General features: G+C 44.1%; 1 protein-coding gene across 4 annotated transcripts in view; it reads left to right on the top strand.

Annotated features, from left to right (window-relative positions):
• The window catches only part of EXTL3 (exostosin like glycosyltransferase 3), a 125,360-nt gene extending 105,508 nt beyond the window's left edge, over positions 1-19,852 (top strand). For all 4 annotated transcript variants that reach the window (XM_065908047.1, XM_065908046.1, XM_065908045.1 and 1 more), the window contains exons 5-7: positions 2,815-2,959; positions 7,417-7,545; positions 16,754-19,852. In XM_065908047.1, the coding sequence (XP_065764119.1) occupies positions 2,815-2,959; positions 7,417-7,545; positions 16,754-16,963 (484 nt within the window). In that variant the 3' untranslated portion in view covers positions 16,964-19,852. The remainder of the gene's footprint in view (positions 1-2,814; positions 2,960-7,416; positions 7,546-16,753) is intronic.
• Positions 19,853-20,874: the final 1,022 nt, after the last annotated feature.

Genomic DNA, 20,874 nt, shown 5'->3' with positions numbered 1-20,874 from the left:
AACCATAGCCTTGACTAGAAGTAAGTTAGAGAAAGTCAGATACCATATGATATCACTTATATGTGGAATCTAAAAAAAATGGTGCAAGTGAACTTATTTACAAAACAGAAATAGACTCAGACATAGGAAATAAACCTAATGGTTCCAAAGGGGAAAATGGGGGGAGGGCTAAATTTAGGAATTTGGAATTAAAAGATCTATACTACTATACATGTGTCATTTTGCAGAGTCGTACATGAACACACACACATATATAAAATAGATAACAAGGACCTGCTGTGTAGCACAGGGAACTATATTCAATATCTTATAATAACCTTTAATAGAAAAGAATCTGAAGAATAATATATATAACTTAGTCAATTTGCTGTACACCTAAAAATTGTAAATCAGCCGTTTTTGATCTAGAGTTAATAAATAAATATATCCATAGAAACTGTCCCTCTGGCAAAAGATAATGTGGGTCTTGGCTGACTTCAGCTTATGTAGCAAAGAAGGAAATAGTATGTTTTTAAGGGATGGATAAAGAGACCCAAGAGAATTGAAAGCACGTATCTGTACAAAAACAGTCCATGACTGTTCATAGCAGCATTATGTATAAGAGTCAGTAAGTATAAACATGATTCAGCTTATATGAGGCACTCACAGTAGTCAAGTTCATAGAGATGAAGTGGAATGGCAGGTGCCTGGAACTAAAGGAAGGCAAGAATGCCAAATTAATGTTTAATGAGTCAGGTTTTAGGTTGGAAAGATGGAAACATTCTGGAGATAAATGATTGTGATGATCATTTAACAGTGGGAATATACTTAATGCCATTGAACTGTATGCTTGAAAATAATTAAAATGGTAAATTTCATGTTATGTGTATTTTGCCACACACCAAAGAAAAATCAGTTGTCAAAAAAAAAAAAAAGCTACAACAAGAGAAGTACGAACAATCAGAACGTCCTTCAGCTGATGAATGGATAAACAAACGGTATATCCATACAGTGGAATATTACTTGGCAACAAACAGGAATGAAGTACTGACACGTGCTACAACATGAAAACAGGCTAAGTGAAACAAGCCAGTCACTAAAGGTCATGTACTGTGTGAGTTCATTTGTGTGAAATGCCTGCAACAAGCAGAGCCATGGACACGGAAGGTGGATTAGTGGTTGCTGTGGGAGACTGGGGGTTGGGGGGAATGGCAATGACTGCTAAACTGCTAGTGGTTTTGGAGTTTCTTTTCACTGATAGGTTATGAAAATATTCTGAAGTGGTGATGGTTGCATAGCTTTGTGAATATATTAAATACTAACCCCCAGCGAGTCATACACTTTTAAACAAGTGAGTCTTCTATGTGATTTATATCTCAATAAACTTTATTTTTAAAAAGGGCAAAAGTGTAAGCTTTACAGTGAGGGATCATGGACTGGAAGGTAGGTTTCTCTTCTGGAGGCATTTGAAGGGATCAGTATTTTTAGGAGTATTGATATAGCCTTCAGATATGCTGTTGGTATTTATTAACAATCCTTATATTCTGTAACTGTCAAAATATATTATTAAAACATAGCTTTTTAGGTGAGTGTTTGGAAGTCTGTGTTAGGAGATAAACAAGGATGGAGGTAGGGGTTTGGGTGGGATGTGGCAGAAAGCCCATTTAGATGGCTGCTGTGTTGTGATATAAGTTGTAGTTTCTCATCTTCTGGACTAGACTGTGTGTGCATCGTCAGTCGTGTCCAGTCTTTGTGACCCCATGGACTGTAGCCTGCCAGGCTCCTCTGCCCTGGGATTTCCCAGGCAAGAATACTGGAGTGGGTAGCCAATTCCTTCTCCAGGCATCTTCCCAGCCTAGGTATTAAATCCTCATCTCCCCCATCTCCTGCATTGACAGGTAGATTCTTTACTGCTGAACCACTTGAAAGCTCATTGGACTAGGTTAGTTGCTTTCAAACTTAACAGGAGAGGGACTCTTGAAATGGAATCTTGCGTGCTTTAGGAGCTGAGGTTTCGTGGGTGATGAGGGACTTTGTTAGGCAGTTTAAATCTCTGTTGGAGTGAGGTGGAGGGAGGACGTGATGAATCCTTGTTTATGGTACACCTGAAGCACTTCTGCAGGACTGTGGATTTCAGCCTGGGAATTTGATTTTATTTGTTGTACCTTACCTAGAGGTAAGGTAAATTTGAAGATGTTAGAACGTTTATCCTGGAAACATTCCCAGCTTATTTCTTATATTATGAAGTCTTTCATTTGTCCGGTTCTGTAGACCACTGATTTTCATGGTACAGGCTTCCCCCTCAGCTCTGCTCCAGTCCGAATGTTAGACTGTGGTTAGATCGGGGTCACTCAGTAAGAGAGGAGTGAAGTATACAGTGTGCATAGATTATGTGCAAGTCCTACCACACTAGGATGTTACAATCTTTACAAGTAGAGCTTAAGAAATTAAACAATATTAAAAAGAAATAGATACAAAAATTATCTTCTTCCTGCTTCTTAGCAGATTGTTGTACTTACCCCATCCTGGAGACCTTAGACTCCTTAGAGCCTTTCTGTGTTTTTCCAGCTTGTTCTTTATGCAAGGGCTGGAGAGATGCTAGCCACCAGCATCAATAAGTTAGAGGATCGATAAGCAGGTGCTTATTAAGGAAACTATGGGTGATACTTTGTTTTTATTCTGTTTGGTTTGTGATTGATTTGGTATATAAAATTAAAAAGAAGAAGTAACAGCTCAAAAAGAGAGATCCTGCAAAATAGCGGCAATAATAGTACACATTTCTGATAACCTTAGAGCTTTGTACTCAGGTGTGTGCATATGCTTGTGTTTTATGAGGGTGTGGAGAGAAGCCCGGGACCGCATTGTGGGTTTCCCTGGCCGTTACCATGCGTGGGACATCCCTCATCAGTCCTGGCTCTACAACTCCAACTACTCCTGTGAGCTGTCCATGGTGCTGACAGGTGCTGCCTTCTTCCACAAGGTAAGAAAGGGCTGGCAGGACTGGCGTGACTCGGTAAGAGTTGAGCCTTTGTGTGGCAGTGAAATGCTGCTTTAGATAAAGGTAGCTCTCCTAATGCTCCTTACATATCCCATGCTTGCTAGAATTACCCGACTTCTATCTTTAAAGACAGTGATCAAGATGGTTATAGCAACTCTAGAATGAAGTCAGGATGGGAATGCCACTAGTATAATTGCGCATTGGCCATTAGAAAATCAGTTTATCCTCCTGAGCACTGGCTCTCCCTCTGTAAAACTGAGCGCACGGGGCCAAAACATTTTCCAGTTTCCCCACAGCCATTCCAGACATGGCCTGGCCAACAAAAGGCTGAATCTGGCCCTCTCCTGATTCAGCCACCTCTGTCCCAGGCCCCACCACAAGCTTCTGTCCTTTCAGGCTCTGCAAGTTCTGTTTGATTCCTTAGAGCTTTTAATGTTCACGTTGCCTCACATCCTGCTTTTCATTGAATATTTAGGATGCAGATCCTTCCAGTCATTACTCCTCTCTTGTACTGTTGTTGCTAAACTGTTCTGTTTTCTTGCTCCTGACTCATTTTCTCTCTCCATTTCATCTGTTCTGTAAAATAGCCCCTGGGCACATGTGGCTGCTGAGCACTTGAAACGTGATTGGTCAGTGCTGAGATGTGCTCTCAGTGTAAAATATTGTACGTACCAGGCTTTGAAAACCTGGAAGAAAGAGTGTAGACTGTCTCATTACTATTATTTTTTTATATTGATTGTGAGACAGTGTTAGTTGCTCAGTTGTATCCGACTCTTTGCCATCCCATGGACTGTAGCCTGCTAGGCTCCTCTGTCCATGGAATTCTCCAGGCAAGAATACTGGGGTGGGTATCCTTCTCCAGGGGATCTTTCTGACCCAGGGATCGAACCCATTTCTCCTGCATTGCAGGCAGATTCTTTATTTACTATATGAGCCAATACGGAATGATTGTATGTTAAAGTGCAGTTATTTTGGGTACACTGGGTTAAATTAAAATATATTACTAATTAATTTTACTGTTTCTTTTTATTTCTTAAAACTGTGGCTACTAGAAAATTAAAAATGACGGATGTGACTGCTCCATACCTTCCTTCCCAAGTCCTCTCTCTTGGCTGTGAAGAGTCCTTGTTGTGGGATGGTCAAACTGCCTGTACCCTAACTTCACAGAACACCTCCTCTGTCTCCTTGATCTGGTTGAAACCTGACTTTTCTCTGAGCACGGTGCTTCCGCTTCAGCCTGCCTCTGTATTCCTTCCAGGGACCGTGATTGAAGCTATTCATTTCCCCAGACTTGTACTGTGGAGCCAGGTAGAGAGAACCTGGCTCACTGGTGACTCTTCTTGACAATTGCTTCTCACTTGTCCTGTGAAATCTCATTTGAGACTGGTTGTGTCTGTCTTGTTGCTCCATCTACCGACCTCCTAACTCATCCCTTCATGGTCAGCCAAGATGTTACCACCTGGCCCATCATCCTGTTCTCCACTCTGTGCTCTCCTGAACAACCCAGCCAGGACCCTCTCTCCCTATAATTATTGAAGTATTACAGGGTTCTCCTTCTGTCTAGTGCTTTTCTTTTTTTTAGTTTGAGTATCATTTTATATTGGAGTATAGTTGATTTCCAATGTTGTGTTAGTTTCAGGCATACAGCAAAGTGATTCAGTTACACTTGCAGCTACTCTTTTTCAGATCCTTTCACATAAAGGTTATTACGGAATACTGAGTAGAATCCCCTGTGCGCTGCAGTAGGTGCTTGTTGATTGTCTAGTTTATGTGTGATCGCCTAGTGCTCTTCTTATTTTGTGTCGTCCTTACGTCCTCTCAAGCTCTTGTGGCTTTTCCTAGCGTCCGTGAGCTGGTGATTTCCAGCCCTGCCTTTCCTTGAGAGCTTTACTTGTACATTTCTTTTCAGGACATTGCTGTGTTTCTCTCTGGTACGTCAAGCCGAACTTTTACCCAAAAAGCTTCCTTGTTTGGCCTTTGAAAGAAACTAAGTAGGTCTTCCCTAGTCTAGAGCGATCAGGTTATTTTTTCTTTTTATTATAAATGCCTATCAGTAAAAACTTTTGGTACCTCACAAATCTATGTATGTATAAATTATAGTATGTATACTATACTTAGAGAAATAATATAGTGTACCATACTTATAGAAATTTTTATATGGTTGAGATAAAGATGAAACAGTTTCAAAATAATAGTCTTACTAAATTCTTAAATTTTAGTGAAAGCAATATGACTGAACATGCATTATCATTTTTGAAAATCTTGATTTGACTCTTTGTATACTGGCAGGTCAGTGTTCTGTTTCTAAATTAGTCTGTTTCTAAATTAAGCACATTTCTGATACTTTGTTTTAATCACTGACCCTGGAAGAAATACCTTATTGCCCTGCTTCCAAAGTCCTGATGCTTATCTACCAATTTGGTAGCATTTTGTAAAAATTGTTGAATTTTCATCTTCTATGGCATTGTTCAATTTTTTTAAGCAAACTAATGAGCAGATATTGCATTTTATATTTTAGAATAGGTTCTAAATTCACTGAAACTTTTAGAAGATTTTTAAACAGATTACAAAGTTTTTCTGTATTTTAAAAATTATTTTTGGCATAAAAATCATATAATAGTGGAAATACTTCTAAATATTTGTTTTCATAATGCTTTCTCCATATACTTTTAAGTCAGTTCTTTTTTCTTATAATGTCGTGTTTCCCTTGATAAAGATATGGATTGTTTTTAATTAATAAATATTCTCATTAGCATGCTAATGATAGCTAATGGCCAGTTAAAGGGTCAGCCTGTCTTTTTGTAAAAGAAAGATGTATAATTCATCTTTTAAGTTTAACATCTCTTAAGTATTTTGCCACAAGATAACGAGCAAACCACTGTTTGGTACAAAAATTTTATGGTTGGTTTGCTATATAGATTCTACCATTTAAGGTAAAAAGATACATAAGTCAGTTTTATTGGACACCTCACCTGTTCATTTATCATCAGCATATTGCAACAGATCTCGATTACCATTTGGTGTGTTTTATGACATTTGTTCACTTCTGTGGTGTAAATATTCTTGCCATGACTGAGTTCAGGTTAACATGAGTCATTGAACATGGCTTTTGGAAGAGATGAGCAATTACATGCCAATTACATAGTCTTTTCACCAGACAGTTGTAATAGGCATGAACAACCTCAGGATGACAGTAAATGTGGGACTTCCCTGGGGGTCCAGTGGTTAGAACTCTGCCCTTCCCCTTCAGGGGACGCGAGGGTTCGATCCTTTGTCAGGGAACTAGGATCCTGCATGCCTTGCAGCGCAACCAAAAAGGTTAAAAAATGATGATGGTAAATGTAATAAATAATTATAAATGTGTTAGCTAGTTAAATAAGTGATGTGCTTTAGGTATTTATTGGCTGCTAATATAGTGTATTTAGTTTTCAGTTGTCATTTAGTCGCTAAGTTGTGTCTGACTCTTTACAACCTCATGGACTGTAGCCCGCCAGGCTCCTCTGTCCATGGGATTCTCCAGGCAAGAATACTGGAGTGGGTTGCTGTTTTCTTCTCCAGGGGATCTTCCCAACCCAGGGATCGAATCCGCGTCTTCTGCATTGGCAGGCAGATTCTTTACTGCTGAGCCACCAGGGAAGCCCCTTAATTTTAAGTACGTGTAATTCTATTTTTAATAATGGCTGTTTTTCATAACAAGGTCACAAAATTCCTAAAATCCCTGAAAGTTCAGCAGTCGACAGTCATTGGTAGATGTGAGGCAGTGCACACCTGTGGACCTTGTGGGACGTTTTAAGAACTTAGGCTTAATCTGAGTGAGGTGAGAAGCCATTGAGGGGTTTGGAGTAAAAGAGGCACATGTTTTAACACGATCGCTCTGCTGTGCTGAGGATGGACTGGAGGGAGGAAGGCAGGCAGCAGGGAGGCTGATGAGGAGACTGTGTGAGAACAGTGTGGGCCAGAAACGAGGGTGGCTTTGGGCATGGGTAGCCTGTGCCCAGACTGAGGAGTGAGGCGCTGTGGGATCGGATGTCTCATCCCTCAGTGACTTACTGAGGTCTGAGAGATAACCAGACTTTCCCCCTCGCTTGCCCTTTGCTTTGTCAGAACGCTTTCAGCTGAACTAGTGTCCAGCTGGATTTGATAGATCTCTATGTTGTTGCAGGATCACTGTGGTACCAAGGAGACAGCATGAAGGTTTGGTTCCCAAAGAGGGTGATGATGGCAGTTTGGATAGGCTGATTCTTCAATGCGGGAGGTCTGCCTTGCAGGTGCTCAGCATCCCTGGACCCAACTCCCTAAATGCCACTGGTGCTTCCTGGAGATTGCCACACCCAACCTCCGCCTCAACACGCTTCCTGACAGCCCTATGCGTGTTTTTGCTGAAAGCCAAAGAACTGTGGCCTCTAACACACTATGTGCTTCTGGTTCTGCCCTGACAGTATTATGCCTACCTGTATTCTTACGTGATGCCCCAGGCCATCCGAGATATGGTGGATGAATACATCAACTGTGAGGACATCGCCATGAACTTCCTCGTTTCCCACATCACTCGGAAACCCCCCATCAAGGTAAGGCCCCACCGTTTACGGGACTGGGGGCGCATGTGCACTCAGTTCACGTACTTTGTGGTCGTGCGGTGCGTAACTCACCGTACTTCGGAGTCCTCATCTGTAAAATGGGATGATGAGGCCACCAGCCAAATAGGATCACCTTAGGGTTTAATGAGGGTCTTCACTTCCTAAGGTGTAAATGGATAGAAGTCAGTGATTGGAATTTGAATGGGGAAATGGTACATCTTTAATTTTCGCTGATCTTGAATTAAAATTTATCCTTTTTATCAGTTATAAAACAGGCTGTAATTCATAAGAGGATTGGTGGTGACTGATTTTCACCAGAACTCACAGATATTTTCATATCACATTATGTTTATTGTGAAGTATTGTTAACTTTCATCGCTTTGAAATTATGGCAGTTACTAACTTTTCCCTAGATTGTGTTACTTTTATAAGAGTACATATATTTCTATGTTTCAGCATTACCTGTTTACACTGTTATTGTTGTTCAGTCCTTCAGTCGTGCCTGACTCTTTGTGACTCCATGGACTGCAGCACTTGTCTGTTCTCCACTGTCTCCCAGAGTTTGCTCAGATTCATGTCTATTGAGTCAGTGATGCCATCTAAGCATCTCATCTTCTGCTGTTTCCTTTGTAATTTCTTACATTTTACATGTCTAAAAGCATTCTAAGGAGGGTCCACAGGCTTCCCCAGGTTGCCAAACCAGAATGGAAGGTGGTGTGTCCTTGGCACACAAAATGTAAGAATTTCTGAGTTAAGGTGTGTAAAACTGTAAGAATAGTGCCTGGCACCTACCTAAGTTCTTCATAAGGTATTTATACAAAACACACGTACCCTCAAATTTGTAGAAATTCGAGTTCTTTCTCTGTCTTTGAGTTGGTGAATAGAGTTGACCAGACTATTAACAATTTCATACTCGGTGCTTTTCATATTTTTCATAAAGACCAGTCCCATCACCATCTCTGTCATTATTGTAGATTCAGACAAGTGGAAGCTCTCCTGGTGAGGGCTACGGTAAAGGGCTTGTAACAGTTAATACTAGAGAATCTGTCAGTTCCAATTAATAGTATTTATGACTATGCTCTGTCAGTCTTTTAAGTTACAGATTCACACTTGATGTCCTTACGTTATTATCAAAAAGTCATATTATTTAATTTTATAAAATAATTTTACCTTCATGAATATCATTAGGGCCATGAGTAAATAATAATTTGGTGTATATTTCATTCTTCTTATTGTACATTTTAAATGTAAGTTCTAGACTAAGTAGCCACTAGACTGTACTAATAATGGTGGTCAAATTGTATCTTTAGTTTTAAGCAAGAGTGGTAACTAGAGAGCATTGATTCCAGCAACAAAGCGTAACCGACAAATGGAGAAGCACTGGGGCTTTATGCACTCATTCACACCTGTTCCAGCCTTTTGCCAAGTGCGGTTCAGGGTTATAACTTAACTCCTGGTTACCACATAGATTCTTTAGCCTTCTGCTAAAGCCTCGTAAGAGAAGAATAATTAGCAAAATAATGCACCAAATTGTGTGTGTGTTTTTTTAAACTCTGAGTGATGATAGTATTCTTATATAAAATAATATGTTTTCCAGGTTCAGTGGTAGATCTGATAGTAAATGATAAAAAAGCATACTTCTTTGTAAATTCTAAGGAAAGGAGGCAAAGGTCTTAAAAAGAAATGAATGATTGGTGCACTTTTCTGTTCCTTATTTATCCTTTATTGTGTAACCGGGGACTGGACTCCAGCCAGATGTTTGCTTTCTAATTATAACTCCCTAGTAGATCATAAGACATTATTCATGAAAATTTAAAGTATCTGAGTGATTAGGTACCTAATAATACCATCAGTCACGTTAAGCACTCACAGACATGGTGCATTTTTCATCTCATGGAAGCATGTTTGTTCTGTTATTAGGCCACTGTTTCATTGGTTAAACATCTCTCCAGTGTAGAGAGTGAGGTGGAAATAATTTGCTTACGGTATACATGATTCTTTGACTACCTGATGTGAAGATCTGATTCAGTGGAAAGACCCTGGTGCTGACAAAGATTGAAGGAGAAAAGAGAAGGGGGCTGCAGAGGATGAGATGGTTAGATAGCATTACCGACTCAGTGGACATAAATCCGAGCAAACTTGGGGGATAGTGAAGGACAGGGGAGTGTGGCATTGCAGAAAGTCAGATGTGACTTAGCGACTGAACAACAAAAGTGAAAACTTGGAAAATTAGAATGACTTTTTAAAGTCAGAGGCTCACTAAGTTGAGCCTGTCTTCAAATTCTTAGTCCAGTTATTTACTTCATATCATAGAACCAGTTTGAACTCAGTATTTTCATTAATTTACCTAATTTTATCAGTATATATACTATTTTATATTATAAAGTAGTAATTTTTTTTTTTGCTTTAAATACTTTAAATTTTCACTGTCCCTTCCCTTGTTATAATTAGGAAGGCATGACTGTTTTAGGTGATAGTTGTATTCTTTCAATAATGTTAATATCTTGACAATATTGACTAAATAAATCACACAGAGTTAATTTCATATTGTTGCTTTGAATAATGTACTATTATTTTTTTGAAGAGGAGAGATCTAGAGTGTAAATAGACTTCATTCAGAATAAAGGATGAAAAACTCATAAAGCATTGAGAAGACAGGTGGAGATGGCTTATGGGATAAGGAAGAAGAGAGAGGATACATAAGTAAGCGTCTTAATATTAATGCTGAGTAAGTTCTCAACATCTATTAAGGATTTTCCTTACCATTACTAAGCAGAACTTTCTTTAGACTAAATTACTTGAAATATTCCTGTGTAAAATATAATCCATGATGTTGCTTTAGTAAGTGTTCAAACTTCACTTTGTACAATTTACTTTATTCTTAATTTTTTGTATGTTTTATTATGTTACACACACACATACACAAACACACACACACATATATAGTTGTTGTTCAGTTGCTCAGTCATGTCCAACTCTTTGTGACCCGTGAACTCCAGCACACTAGGCGTCTCTGTCCATTACTGTCTTCCTGAGTTTCCTCAAACTCGGGTCCGTGGAGTCAGTGACGCCACTCAGCCGTCTCATCCTCTGGTGCCCCTTCCCCTCTTGCCCTCAGTTTTTTCCCAGCTCTCTCTGTGTATATTACAGAGCCACTGAACCACCAGGGAAGTTCCTGTATATAGATATATATGTATATTTTTTAAATAAATATACTGGGGTTGCAATCACAACATTTTTTTAGTAGTGGGTTACATGATTAAAAACATTTATTTGGAAACCACTACTTCAGTGAAAATGCCTTTATAAAAGGAGCATATATAAAGAGAAAATGCCTTATAAAAGCAGTATAAATACCTCTTCTTGTGCCAGAGTGGAGTCATTTGCAGGTTAAGAGACTTTTCCCCTCGAGGTTGGGTGCTGGCGTCTGAGATGCGGTACAAGGAGAGCGAAGTAGGATACTGGACATAGATGCGGCTTGATGGCAGCCTTGCTTCTCCAAGCCCTTGACAGCCGTCTCCTCCTTCAGTCAAGGCTGGTGGGGAGAGGAGCAAGTGCCACACTGTTGGCTGTAAACTGGAGGAGTCTAGGGACCTGCCGGTGGGAGGGAGGGTGGGGAAGGGGTGGTGGGGTCCTGTGAAGGGACCTCTGCGGTCATGACTCCTTCTGAGTTTTATCTCTGGTGCGAGTGTCCCTTGGAGCCCTGGCCTGCGGTCATGATCACTCCTCAGTTTCAACTCTAGCAACTGGACTTCTGATGGCTGATCCTGGCTGTGGGTGGTGGTTATTCTTCAGCTGTGATTAACAGGATGGGCCATCCAATTTTAATTTTTTTCTCAGTTTATAATAGTAATAGTAATAATTTTAAAGTTATTCAGGAAAAAACATATTCAGAAAGAAAGTAGAACATGCAGATTTAAAAACTTAAATAGAACTACTGGAAATGAAAATTATAGTTATTAAAATGACAGTCTCTGTGAATGGGATAAAATGACAAGACAGCTGAAGAGAAAGTTAATGACCTAGTAGATTATGTGTGAATAATGTGAATACATTATCTGAGAAGGTATTATGGAGCTACAAAGAGATGGAAAATAAGAAAGATGAAGAGATGTGAACGCTGTAAAATCTCACACAGTGCCAGAAAGGGAACAGTAGAGAGATGGGAGGGGCAGTCTTGAAAATACAAAATGAGAATTTCCAGAATGTATTGACTGCATGGGGCCTTCCCTGGTGGTTCCTGCAGTGCGTTAGACTGGGGTTCGATACCTGGGCCAGGGAGATCCCCTGGAGAAGGAAATGGCAACCCACTCCACTATTCTTTCCTGGAGAATCCCATGAACAGAGGAGCCTGGTGGGCTACAGTCCATGGGGTTGCAAAGAGTCGGACACAACTAAGCAAAACGCGTAACATTGCATGAATACTACAGCAAATATTACACTTAATTGTGAAAGTTTAGAAGGTCCCTGTTGAAGTCAGTAGTAAGATAAGGTTACCCACTAAATAAATGGAGGTAGAGACCACATTCACATTCATATGGTCAGGATAGCAGTTCTCCCCAAGTCTAAAATGTCGGTGTAACTCTAACTGAAATCCTATTAGGTGGCAATAAAATTAACCATCACACCATCAAAAAAAAAAAATCCTAGTAGGATACTTCATTTGGTTTAATTTGACTTGGAGTGAAACTTGACAAACAGGTCCTCAGATTTGTATTGAAAGGCGAAGAGCCAGGATGGCTACGGCACTAGTGAAGAAGAGGGGAACTTGCCCTGTCAGAAAGCGTGGCTCGGTACTAAAGTACATACTTAGGACAGGTCCCTGTGATCTTGGCGCAGAGACCGACACCAGTGGTACAGGGCAGAATGCAGACACAGGCCCATGTCTACAGGGAAACTTGGCATGTGATAAAGGTGGCATCTGTAAATGAGTGCGGGAATAACTGGTTTTCTGTATGGAACAGCAGTACATGTCATACTATACACAAAGTAAATTCCAGATGGGTTAATTAACCTAATGTTAATAGCAAGCTTTAAAACTTCTAACAAAAAATACAGAAGTGTTTTTGTGATATAGAAAAAGAGAAACAAAAAGTACAGAGTCTAGAGGAGAAGATTGATTGGTTTGAATATATTAAAGTTCAAAACTTTGTTCAAAAAACTCTATATCCAGACTGTGACATTTACAGTGCTGGTACATGACAAAGAATTGATACCCAGATAAAGGATTTCCAAAGGAGAAGACTACTCAGTTGATTCAATAAGTATGTAAGAAAGTAGTTCAGTGAAGTGGAAACCTAGATGATTAATGAACATGTGGAAGGATGCTAATCTTCTGTAATAATCAGGGAAATGGAAGTTAAAAGAATGTGATATAGTCTATACCCATCAAGTGGGCAGAAATGAAAGTGTGATGGTACCAGATGGTAGTAAGGATGTGTAGAAATTGCAGCTGTTGATCAGGGCTGGTGGGTGTATACATTGGGACATTTATTTTGAAGAAAGTTTGGTTTTGTCAAGTGCAATTGAAGGTCATGTTCCCCATGACATTGCAGTAGAGGAAAGGAGGGTGGCATATGGATTAACTCTTTGTAATATTCTGTTTCTTTTGCAAAAAAAAATAAAAAAGAAAAATATATATGTAGTCTAAAACAAATAGGACAAAGTGTCAATATTTGACAAACCTGGTGGGTTTGCTTGTTTTGTTATGTTCTTCCCCCCTTTAAGCATAACATTTCATTCATATGTTTTAAACCAATAGTAGTATATGTTTCATACATGTATAGCCATGTTTGATTCTTTTGGAAATATTTATTTATTTGGCTGTGTCAGATCTTAGTTGTGGCATGTGGGATCTAGTTCCCTGACCAGGGATGGAACCTGAGAGTGCATTGGGAGGGCAGAGTCTTAGCCACTGGACCCCCAGGGAAGTCCTTTGATTCTTTAAACAAACACCTGTGCAATAAAAATGATAACTGAAAATAAGAAAGTTTAACATTCTCACTACCAACTCCTTGTATATGTACCTCGGTGATCCCGGACTGCTGCTCCCCTCCATTGATAACTGCTACCCTGAATTTGGTTTTAAAAATCCCCTTCCCCTCCTCCCTTAAAAAGAAAAGCATTTTTACTGATGTGTATTTATCTCTAGGACTTCCCTTGTGGTTCAGCTGGTAAAGAATTCACCTGCACTGTGGGAGACCTGGGTTTGATCCCTGAGTTGGGAAGGTCCCCTGGAGAGGGGATAGGCTGCCCACTCCTGTATTCTTGGGCTTCCCTTGTGACTCAGCTGGTAAAGAATCTGCCTGCAATGTGGGAGATCTGCGTTCAATTCCTGGGTTGGGAAGATCCTTTGGAGAAGAGAAAGGCTACCCACTCCAGGATTCTGGCCTGGAGAACTCCACAGACTGTATAGTCCATGGGGTCGCAAAGAGCTGGACACGGCTGAGCGACTTTCACTCCCTCATTCATCGCTAAGTGATTGGTGTCTTTAAACTTTATGTAAACGAAGTCAGACTGTTAGTGTCCCTCTCCGATTAGGTTTTTAAAAAGTCAGTCTGTGAGCTCAGTCAGTGTTGATGCTTGTGACTGTAGTTTATTTTTATTGCCCCAGAGTTTTAAAGAGGCCCTCCCCCATACCCCTCTAAAAGCTTTTGGTTTTGCCTTGTTGTATTTAAATCATCAGTCGTTGTGGAAGTGATTTTTGTGTGTGATGTGAGATAGGGCCGCAGTTTCATGTTTGTCTCCTAAGCAGTGTTCATTGCACACTTAGTTCATCCACACCCAGTGATGTGCAGTGCCGCTCTGTCGCTCAGCGGACGTCTGTGTGCACGTGGGTCTATTCAAGAGTTCTTTATTCTGGTCTGTTGGCCCAGTTTGTTCACGTGCCAGATTCACACTAATTGTCATATCTTTAGAGTTATTTTCTGTATCTGCTAAGACAGGTCCCCTCTGATGTAATCTGTATTTCAGGAGTGTCTTGCCTTGCACATGCCCTCCTGCAGGGATCCACCCAGAAGGGCAGAGTGTGCGCTGGGCCCCAGGAGGCAGGTGGCTCAGCTCAGAGCAGGAAGGAGAGCTCCGCTGCGGGAATGATAGCTTTTTTCTGTCCCAGGATCAGTTTTCAACTTTAAATAAATGGAATCATACAGTTATCTCTTTCCATGTCTCTCGGTCTTTTTTTTTTTTTTTTTTTTTAAATAACGTTATTATCTATTTATGGCTGTGCTCTCAGGCTTTTCTCTAGTTGTGGAGAGCGGGGGCTATTCTCCAGTTGCGCTGCGGGACTCCTCATTGTGGTGGCTTCTCCTCTTGCGGAACACGGGCTCTAGGTGTGCGGGCTTCAGCAGTTGTGGCTCCCCGCCTCTAGAGCGCAGGTCCAGTACTTGTGGGGCATGGGCTTAGTTGCTCTCAGGCCTGTGGGATCTGCCAGGATCAGGGATCGAACCCGTGTCTCCTGCATTGGCAGGCAGGTTCTTTCCCACTGAGCCACCAGGGAAGCCCTCCATGTTTCTTCATCTTGCTTTGATATTTCTTTAAAGCTTTTTCCCAGTATTTTACATTCTGGGAATAATTTTAGTATACTTTTTATCACTAATTTTCTCTTCACCCATCAGTTATCTGATTTAATTCAGTATACTTTTTTTCTTCCTAGTTTTATTGAGATGTAATTGACATTCAACTTAATGATTTGCCTTACAAACCATCATGAGATGATGATCACAATAAGTTTATATATTTCCATTTCTATTGTTCTATTTGGTTCTTTTTCCTTTTCTTTTTTTGATTGTGCCGTGCAGCATGTGGGATCTTAGTTCCCTCACCAGGGACTGAACCTGCACTGCTTGCATTGGAAGCGTGGTGTTAACCACTGCATCACCAGGGGAGTCCTTCTCTGGTTCTTTTTCATATCCATACGAACTTTTTTGATAGTCCCTGTTTCTTCCACAAACTTTGAGTAATCTTTCAAAACTTTATTGTACACATGAGACACGTTTACTGTTACTGTCTCTGTCTGAGAATCCTGCTGTTTTGCAGTGTTTGGTTCTGTTCTTTCTTTCTGCGTATTCTCATTCATGTGACTCATCCCTGCTGTGTGATTTTTGACTGAGGTCATATTCCTTGGGGTGCTACTTACGTCACTTCTTTGAGGCCTGGATCTGAGAGGGCTTGTACTTGTTTCTCTTGTGTGCCTGGGCTCACCACCTGCTTAAGACCTGTTCATGCTAAATTAGCATATTGGGACACACAGGTGACATAAATTGTAGCCTCAGCTGTGTGAGGCCAGCTTGAGGTTATAGTTTCTCAGAGGGGATGTTTCCTCCTCCTCTTGGAGCTCAGACTAAGAAGGAAGCAGTGCTTCACCACCTTGCTCTGTGGGGCTGCCTCCCACTCACGTGGCCTTCCGCTGGGTCCCAGGCTTCAGTCTCTGTTATGACAGTGGCTGCCCCAGCCTCAGGAAGACTGGAGCTCCTAGCTGTCTCTCTGTATTTTCAAGCCTTCTCACTCCTTTGACTTCTGAGGATTTCATTTCTTTCATTACAAGCTCAGCCAGTATATTTAAAGAGATGGTTTCTATATTTCATCCTGCCTTTTCAGACATTCTCTGCTGAGGGGGCTTATATTATTTGCTCTGCTGTGTTGTTGACAGTGAAGCTGTTGCATTCCTCTGTATACTTTTCTAATTGCTTAAAATTTCATCATACTAATAACCAGTGAACTATAGTATGATCACTTTCCCTTGTCTTTAAATATGACTTTCTTAAAACTTCTTTGTAATGGATGTGTAGTATTTTATAATTATTTAACTAGTCCCACTTTGATGGGTAGTTTTCTAGTATTTTGCTGTTAAAAACATGAATGAACTGAACAACTTTGTACCTACAACATCTGGCTGTGCAACCAGGAGAAATACTAGAAGTAGAGTCACTGAGATAAGTAATGCTGAAGACTTCAAGGCTTTCGATATCTGTTAAGTGTGGACCATTTGGAAAGTGCATCCTTACCAGCAGTGTTGAATATGAATTCAACACCAGTAGGTGTTGAATATGGCCCTGGCAGGAAGAGGACTCTGAGTGAGCATGGGCCTCGGGCTCTGCTTCGTCGCCATGGAAACGGAGGCCTCCTAGGCTGAGCCGCGGGGCCTCTGTCAATACTGGCGCCGAGGTTCTCACCCTCTGCTCTCTCTTCCTGCTCCCAGGTGACCTCCCGGTGGACTTTCCGATGTCCGGGATGCCCTCAGGCTCTGTCCCACGATGATTCCCACTTCCATGAGCGGCACAAATGTATCAACTTCTTCGTCAAGGTGTACGGCTACATGCCCCTGCTGTACACGCAGTTCCGCGTGGACTCTGTGCTCTTCAAGACCCGCCTGCCCCACGACAAGACCAAGTGCTTCAAGTTCATCTAGGGGCGTTGCATGGCGGAGCGAGGAGGAGCGGAGCCACGGAGGGGCTCCGGGGGGCCCTGGACACTGAAGGGCCTCGGACGCCCCCCGGCTGGTCAGGCCAGGCCCTCTGCTGGGAGAGGCAGCAGGGAGGCGGGAGGGGCGGGCCGCCTTGCTCTTGAGGTCGGCGGCGCTGGGCCCGGAAGCCTGGTCCCAGGCCACCAGGGTTCCCTGAACAGAGCACTGACGATAGCTTACACTGAGGACCACGGGGCTCTGGGGAGTCACACACACGGCTCACGAGCCCGGCACAGCCGGCTCGTGGTTTTTTACTTCACTAACAACTATTATTATTATTTAAAAAGTTTCAGATTTGCCATTCAAGATTTATTTATATATGTGTGTGTATATATACACATACGTGTGTGTGTATATATGTGGGTGTATACGGATATATGCACACACACTCACAGACATATACATATGTATGTATTCGAGGGGGAGCTTGGCGTTTCTGCCCATCTCACAAAGTGAGGGTCCTGCCGTGGTGGTCTGTATTTTGGTAGAGAAGGATCCTGGCCCTCCTGTATCTGGCTCATCCTTAAAGATGGTCTCTGTCCTCCCCAGGGGCCCCTCTGTGCAGAAACAAGAAAGGGCTGGCGTGGCCCTGGGGGGTCTTGCCTGAGTTAAGACCTGTGGGTTGGTTCCTTCCCCGCTCTCTGTTGCCAGCAGTGCTCTGTGGCTCGAGTGCTTGGTGGGATGAGGCCTGTGTATTTGGGGGCAGCTGAGCTTCCCTGCGTGGGACAGGTGGGTCAGGGACTCCCTGCTGGGTGTGCTGTCTGTGCACTTGACCTGGCTCCCCCTCTCCCCCCGTCTGAGAGTGAAGACAGGAAGGACCGAGCCCTGCAGACAGACCCCCAGATTGTTCACTTTGTTCGACCCTCCTTTTAAAGACCTGTTGTGCTTTGGCTGCAGACTTTCCTGAAGGTTCTCTCGTAGAGAGCAGATGCCTGGTGGCTACACTTCAAGGGGGTCTGAGTGGTTGGTTGCAGGTCGGCCGACTCTTTCTGGCACAGAGCAAGTGAGCAAGCACCCTTTGATCCCCACCCGGCTGGCCGGGAGCCACAGCAAGGCACCTGCCTTGGGATGATACCTGGGTGAAATTCACCTTACCCACCCCCTCTGGACCCCCAAAGTGTAGTTCCTAGATCCCTCAGCCTGGGTGGGTGCCAGGCCCCCCCGCCGGGGTTGGTTTGGTGTATGTCAGAATGATGGGAGCATAGGATTTGTTGGGTTAAGCTCAAATCCAGCCTGAAATTGAACAGGTGTTCACATCCCATATTACCACTTCCCCATGTGGGTTTCAGTCTCTCTTCCTGGGCTGAAATAGAAGGAAGCTAATTTTTTTTCTGGTGGTGGCAGCAGTAGGGGAACTGAAGAGAGTGGTCTCTCTGGCGTTTGGCTGGGATGTAGCACGTGACCTCTGCTGTGCTTTCTGGACCCCCCTTTCCTCCAGTGAGGCTGAGTCTAGGAGGTTCCCCTCAGTGACTGAACACAAGCCCAGGCCTGTCCTGGGCGCGCACATGCCTTAAGCCAGCTCCGTCTTCCCAGACCTTGACCTCCCCTCCCCTGTGTCCAGGGGTCACATCCCTCTCTGACCTGCCTGCCCCCCAGGGGGTCCTCTTCAGGTGTCACTGAAGCCAGCTCTGTCTTGGAGGGAGCGCCCCCCGGAGGGCTGCTTGACCTGAGGGACTCGCCCCGGTGGCGGACAGGACCGGGCTGTGTCTCCCTGACGTCCCTGCTGGCATCTCCCTGTGTCTGCCCTGCTGAGGCCGCTTCCTAGGAAATGAGCTCTGCTGCTCGGCAGCCCAGCGAAGGGGTCCAGACCCCACCTCCTGACTTTCTAATTACTCCTTCTTTGACTCTGGACTTGATTCTTTTTAGCAGTAGCCTTCTTCCCTTTGGGAAGCCAAAGAGTGTGGTGTTTTGAGCTATAAATGTGGCTGCTATTTTTATCTTGTCTCTTTTACTGTGAGGAACTCCTGGACTGCCTCTGAGCACGGGGTCCCTGGTGAGAAAGTAGCTGTCAGGACCCCCCGAGGTGGAGCCAGGGCAGGGGGTCCCTGAGTGTCAGGGACAGATCCAGAGGAACTGGTGCTCTGAGCTGATGGATGATGTCATGGGGCACTCAGGGGTGGGGGGCGGTGATGTCAGCGCAGACGAGGGGGCGCTCTCGGACCTGAACGTGACACCGACCTGAAGGACCTGGAGTGCGGGCTCTGGTGAACACGAGCCGCGTCTGTAAAGGACACTCCTCACGGCGAGAGGCGGGGGGTGCAGGGCTCTCGGGGGCCTGGTCGGTCTCCCAGAGAACAGCTGTCACATTTTGCAAGGTGGGTCAGAGGATGCGCAGATCCAGGCTTCCAGTGCCTTTGATGCCTGTTGTTCAGCGTGGGGAGTCCAGGGTTGTCTGCGCCACCTGGCTGATACCTGGAGCCTGCCACAGCCCTGCAGACAGGAGCCTCGTCAGCTGTCCCGTGACCACCCACTGCCGTCTGCACTCCCAGAGCCCAGCGCATCCGTGCTCCCCGGTGGGAGACACCCACCTGAGGGGGGCCCCAGGCGCTCACCAGGCCTGCGCCGTGGCCCTCCGCCCATGTGGACCGCCCCTCAAGCCAGGGCCCCGGCGCCGTGCCCCGGGGAGGAGTCCCTCCGGAGCGGCCTGCCTGTGTGAAGGCGGGCGCTCCTCTCTGCAGTGCTCGTGTTCTGAAGGGGCAAGCTCTGATAATTCTCATGCCATGTCCATCCACCCCACCCCTTTTCCAGTCATGAGCACAATGGTCTTACGTTGGGTTTTTGTAAAAAAAAAAAAAAAAATTAAAAATGGACTACAAGCAGCTTGGAGGTCTTCTGTGATTTTTCTCTGCAGGATGGAAGAGCGCCCTAAGGGAAGGTGCCTGCTGGTTCCAGGAACCCCCCACCCCCACGCACGGGGCACGGCCCGGGGCCTTCCTGCACGGCTGTGCTTGCCCTGGGCCCGGAGTGGCCTGCGGCTGAGCCGGGTGATGCTGTCAGCGGGCACGGGCAGCCTTGCCCATCTTAGTGTCCGTTTCCAGGATCGGTCACTAGATCGGATCGAGAGGAACTGTCACGGAACTGGTTTGCGCATGGACATGGGGTGGCACGGGGCACGTGTTTCCCACCTTTCTCGTGGTGACTTGTCAGTGTGTGTGGTGTGTGCTGGGGAGCTCCCCGCGTGTTCCCCAGCCCAGAGCAGGGGCTGGTTTACAATGGCCCCGTCAGACTTAGGGGTCACGAAAAGCACCTGCATCTAGCTGGGGCTTAACTCTTGCTGCTGTGGTCCCAGGCTTCTGCTCAGCCATGGGATCAGAGCCATCCTCAGGGAGAGAACACTGAGTCACAGAGTTGGAGACGGATGGAGACAGGAAGGAGGATGGGAAGCCAGGGAGAAGCTGAGCTGGGGTGCTCCTCTCCTGGGGGCAGTTGTGAGTTTGGACATGAACTTGGGCAAACTTCGGCAGGTGGTGAGGGGCAGAGAAGCCTGGTGCGCTGTAGTCCATGGGGTCACGAAGAGTTGGACACGACTGGAAGACGGAACAGCAACAACGATCCTAAGAATGCCTGGGACTGGAAGTCCAGCATTACTCTGAAAGTAAGGCTGACAACTGATGAGGTGGGTTTGTGGCAGGTGACGGGGGAGGATGATGTCATACCAGGTGGGGATGCCTGCTTAGGTGCTGCCAGGGTCCTGTTCTTCCAGCCATCCCTCTCCTTGTTATAACTTGTCCCAGAACCAGAGAAACTTGAGGAAGTTGCACAAGGCTGTAGAAATAGGGGTCTTACTAGGTTGCAGAGGTGATGCGTCTAACTTGGGTTCTGTTCCCAAGTTACTTAGTTCTGGCTTGGACCTGACA

This window comes from Muntiacus reevesi, chromosome 17 (genome assembly GCF_963930625.1).
Source record: "Muntiacus reevesi chromosome 17, mMunRee1.1, whole genome shotgun sequence".
In the NCBI taxonomy this organism is placed as follows: Eukaryota; Metazoa; Chordata; class Mammalia; order Artiodactyla; family Cervidae; genus Muntiacus; species Muntiacus reevesi.
The sequence above is the reverse complement of the archived record's forward strand: the minus strand, read 5'-3'. Positions and strand labels throughout refer to the sequence as shown.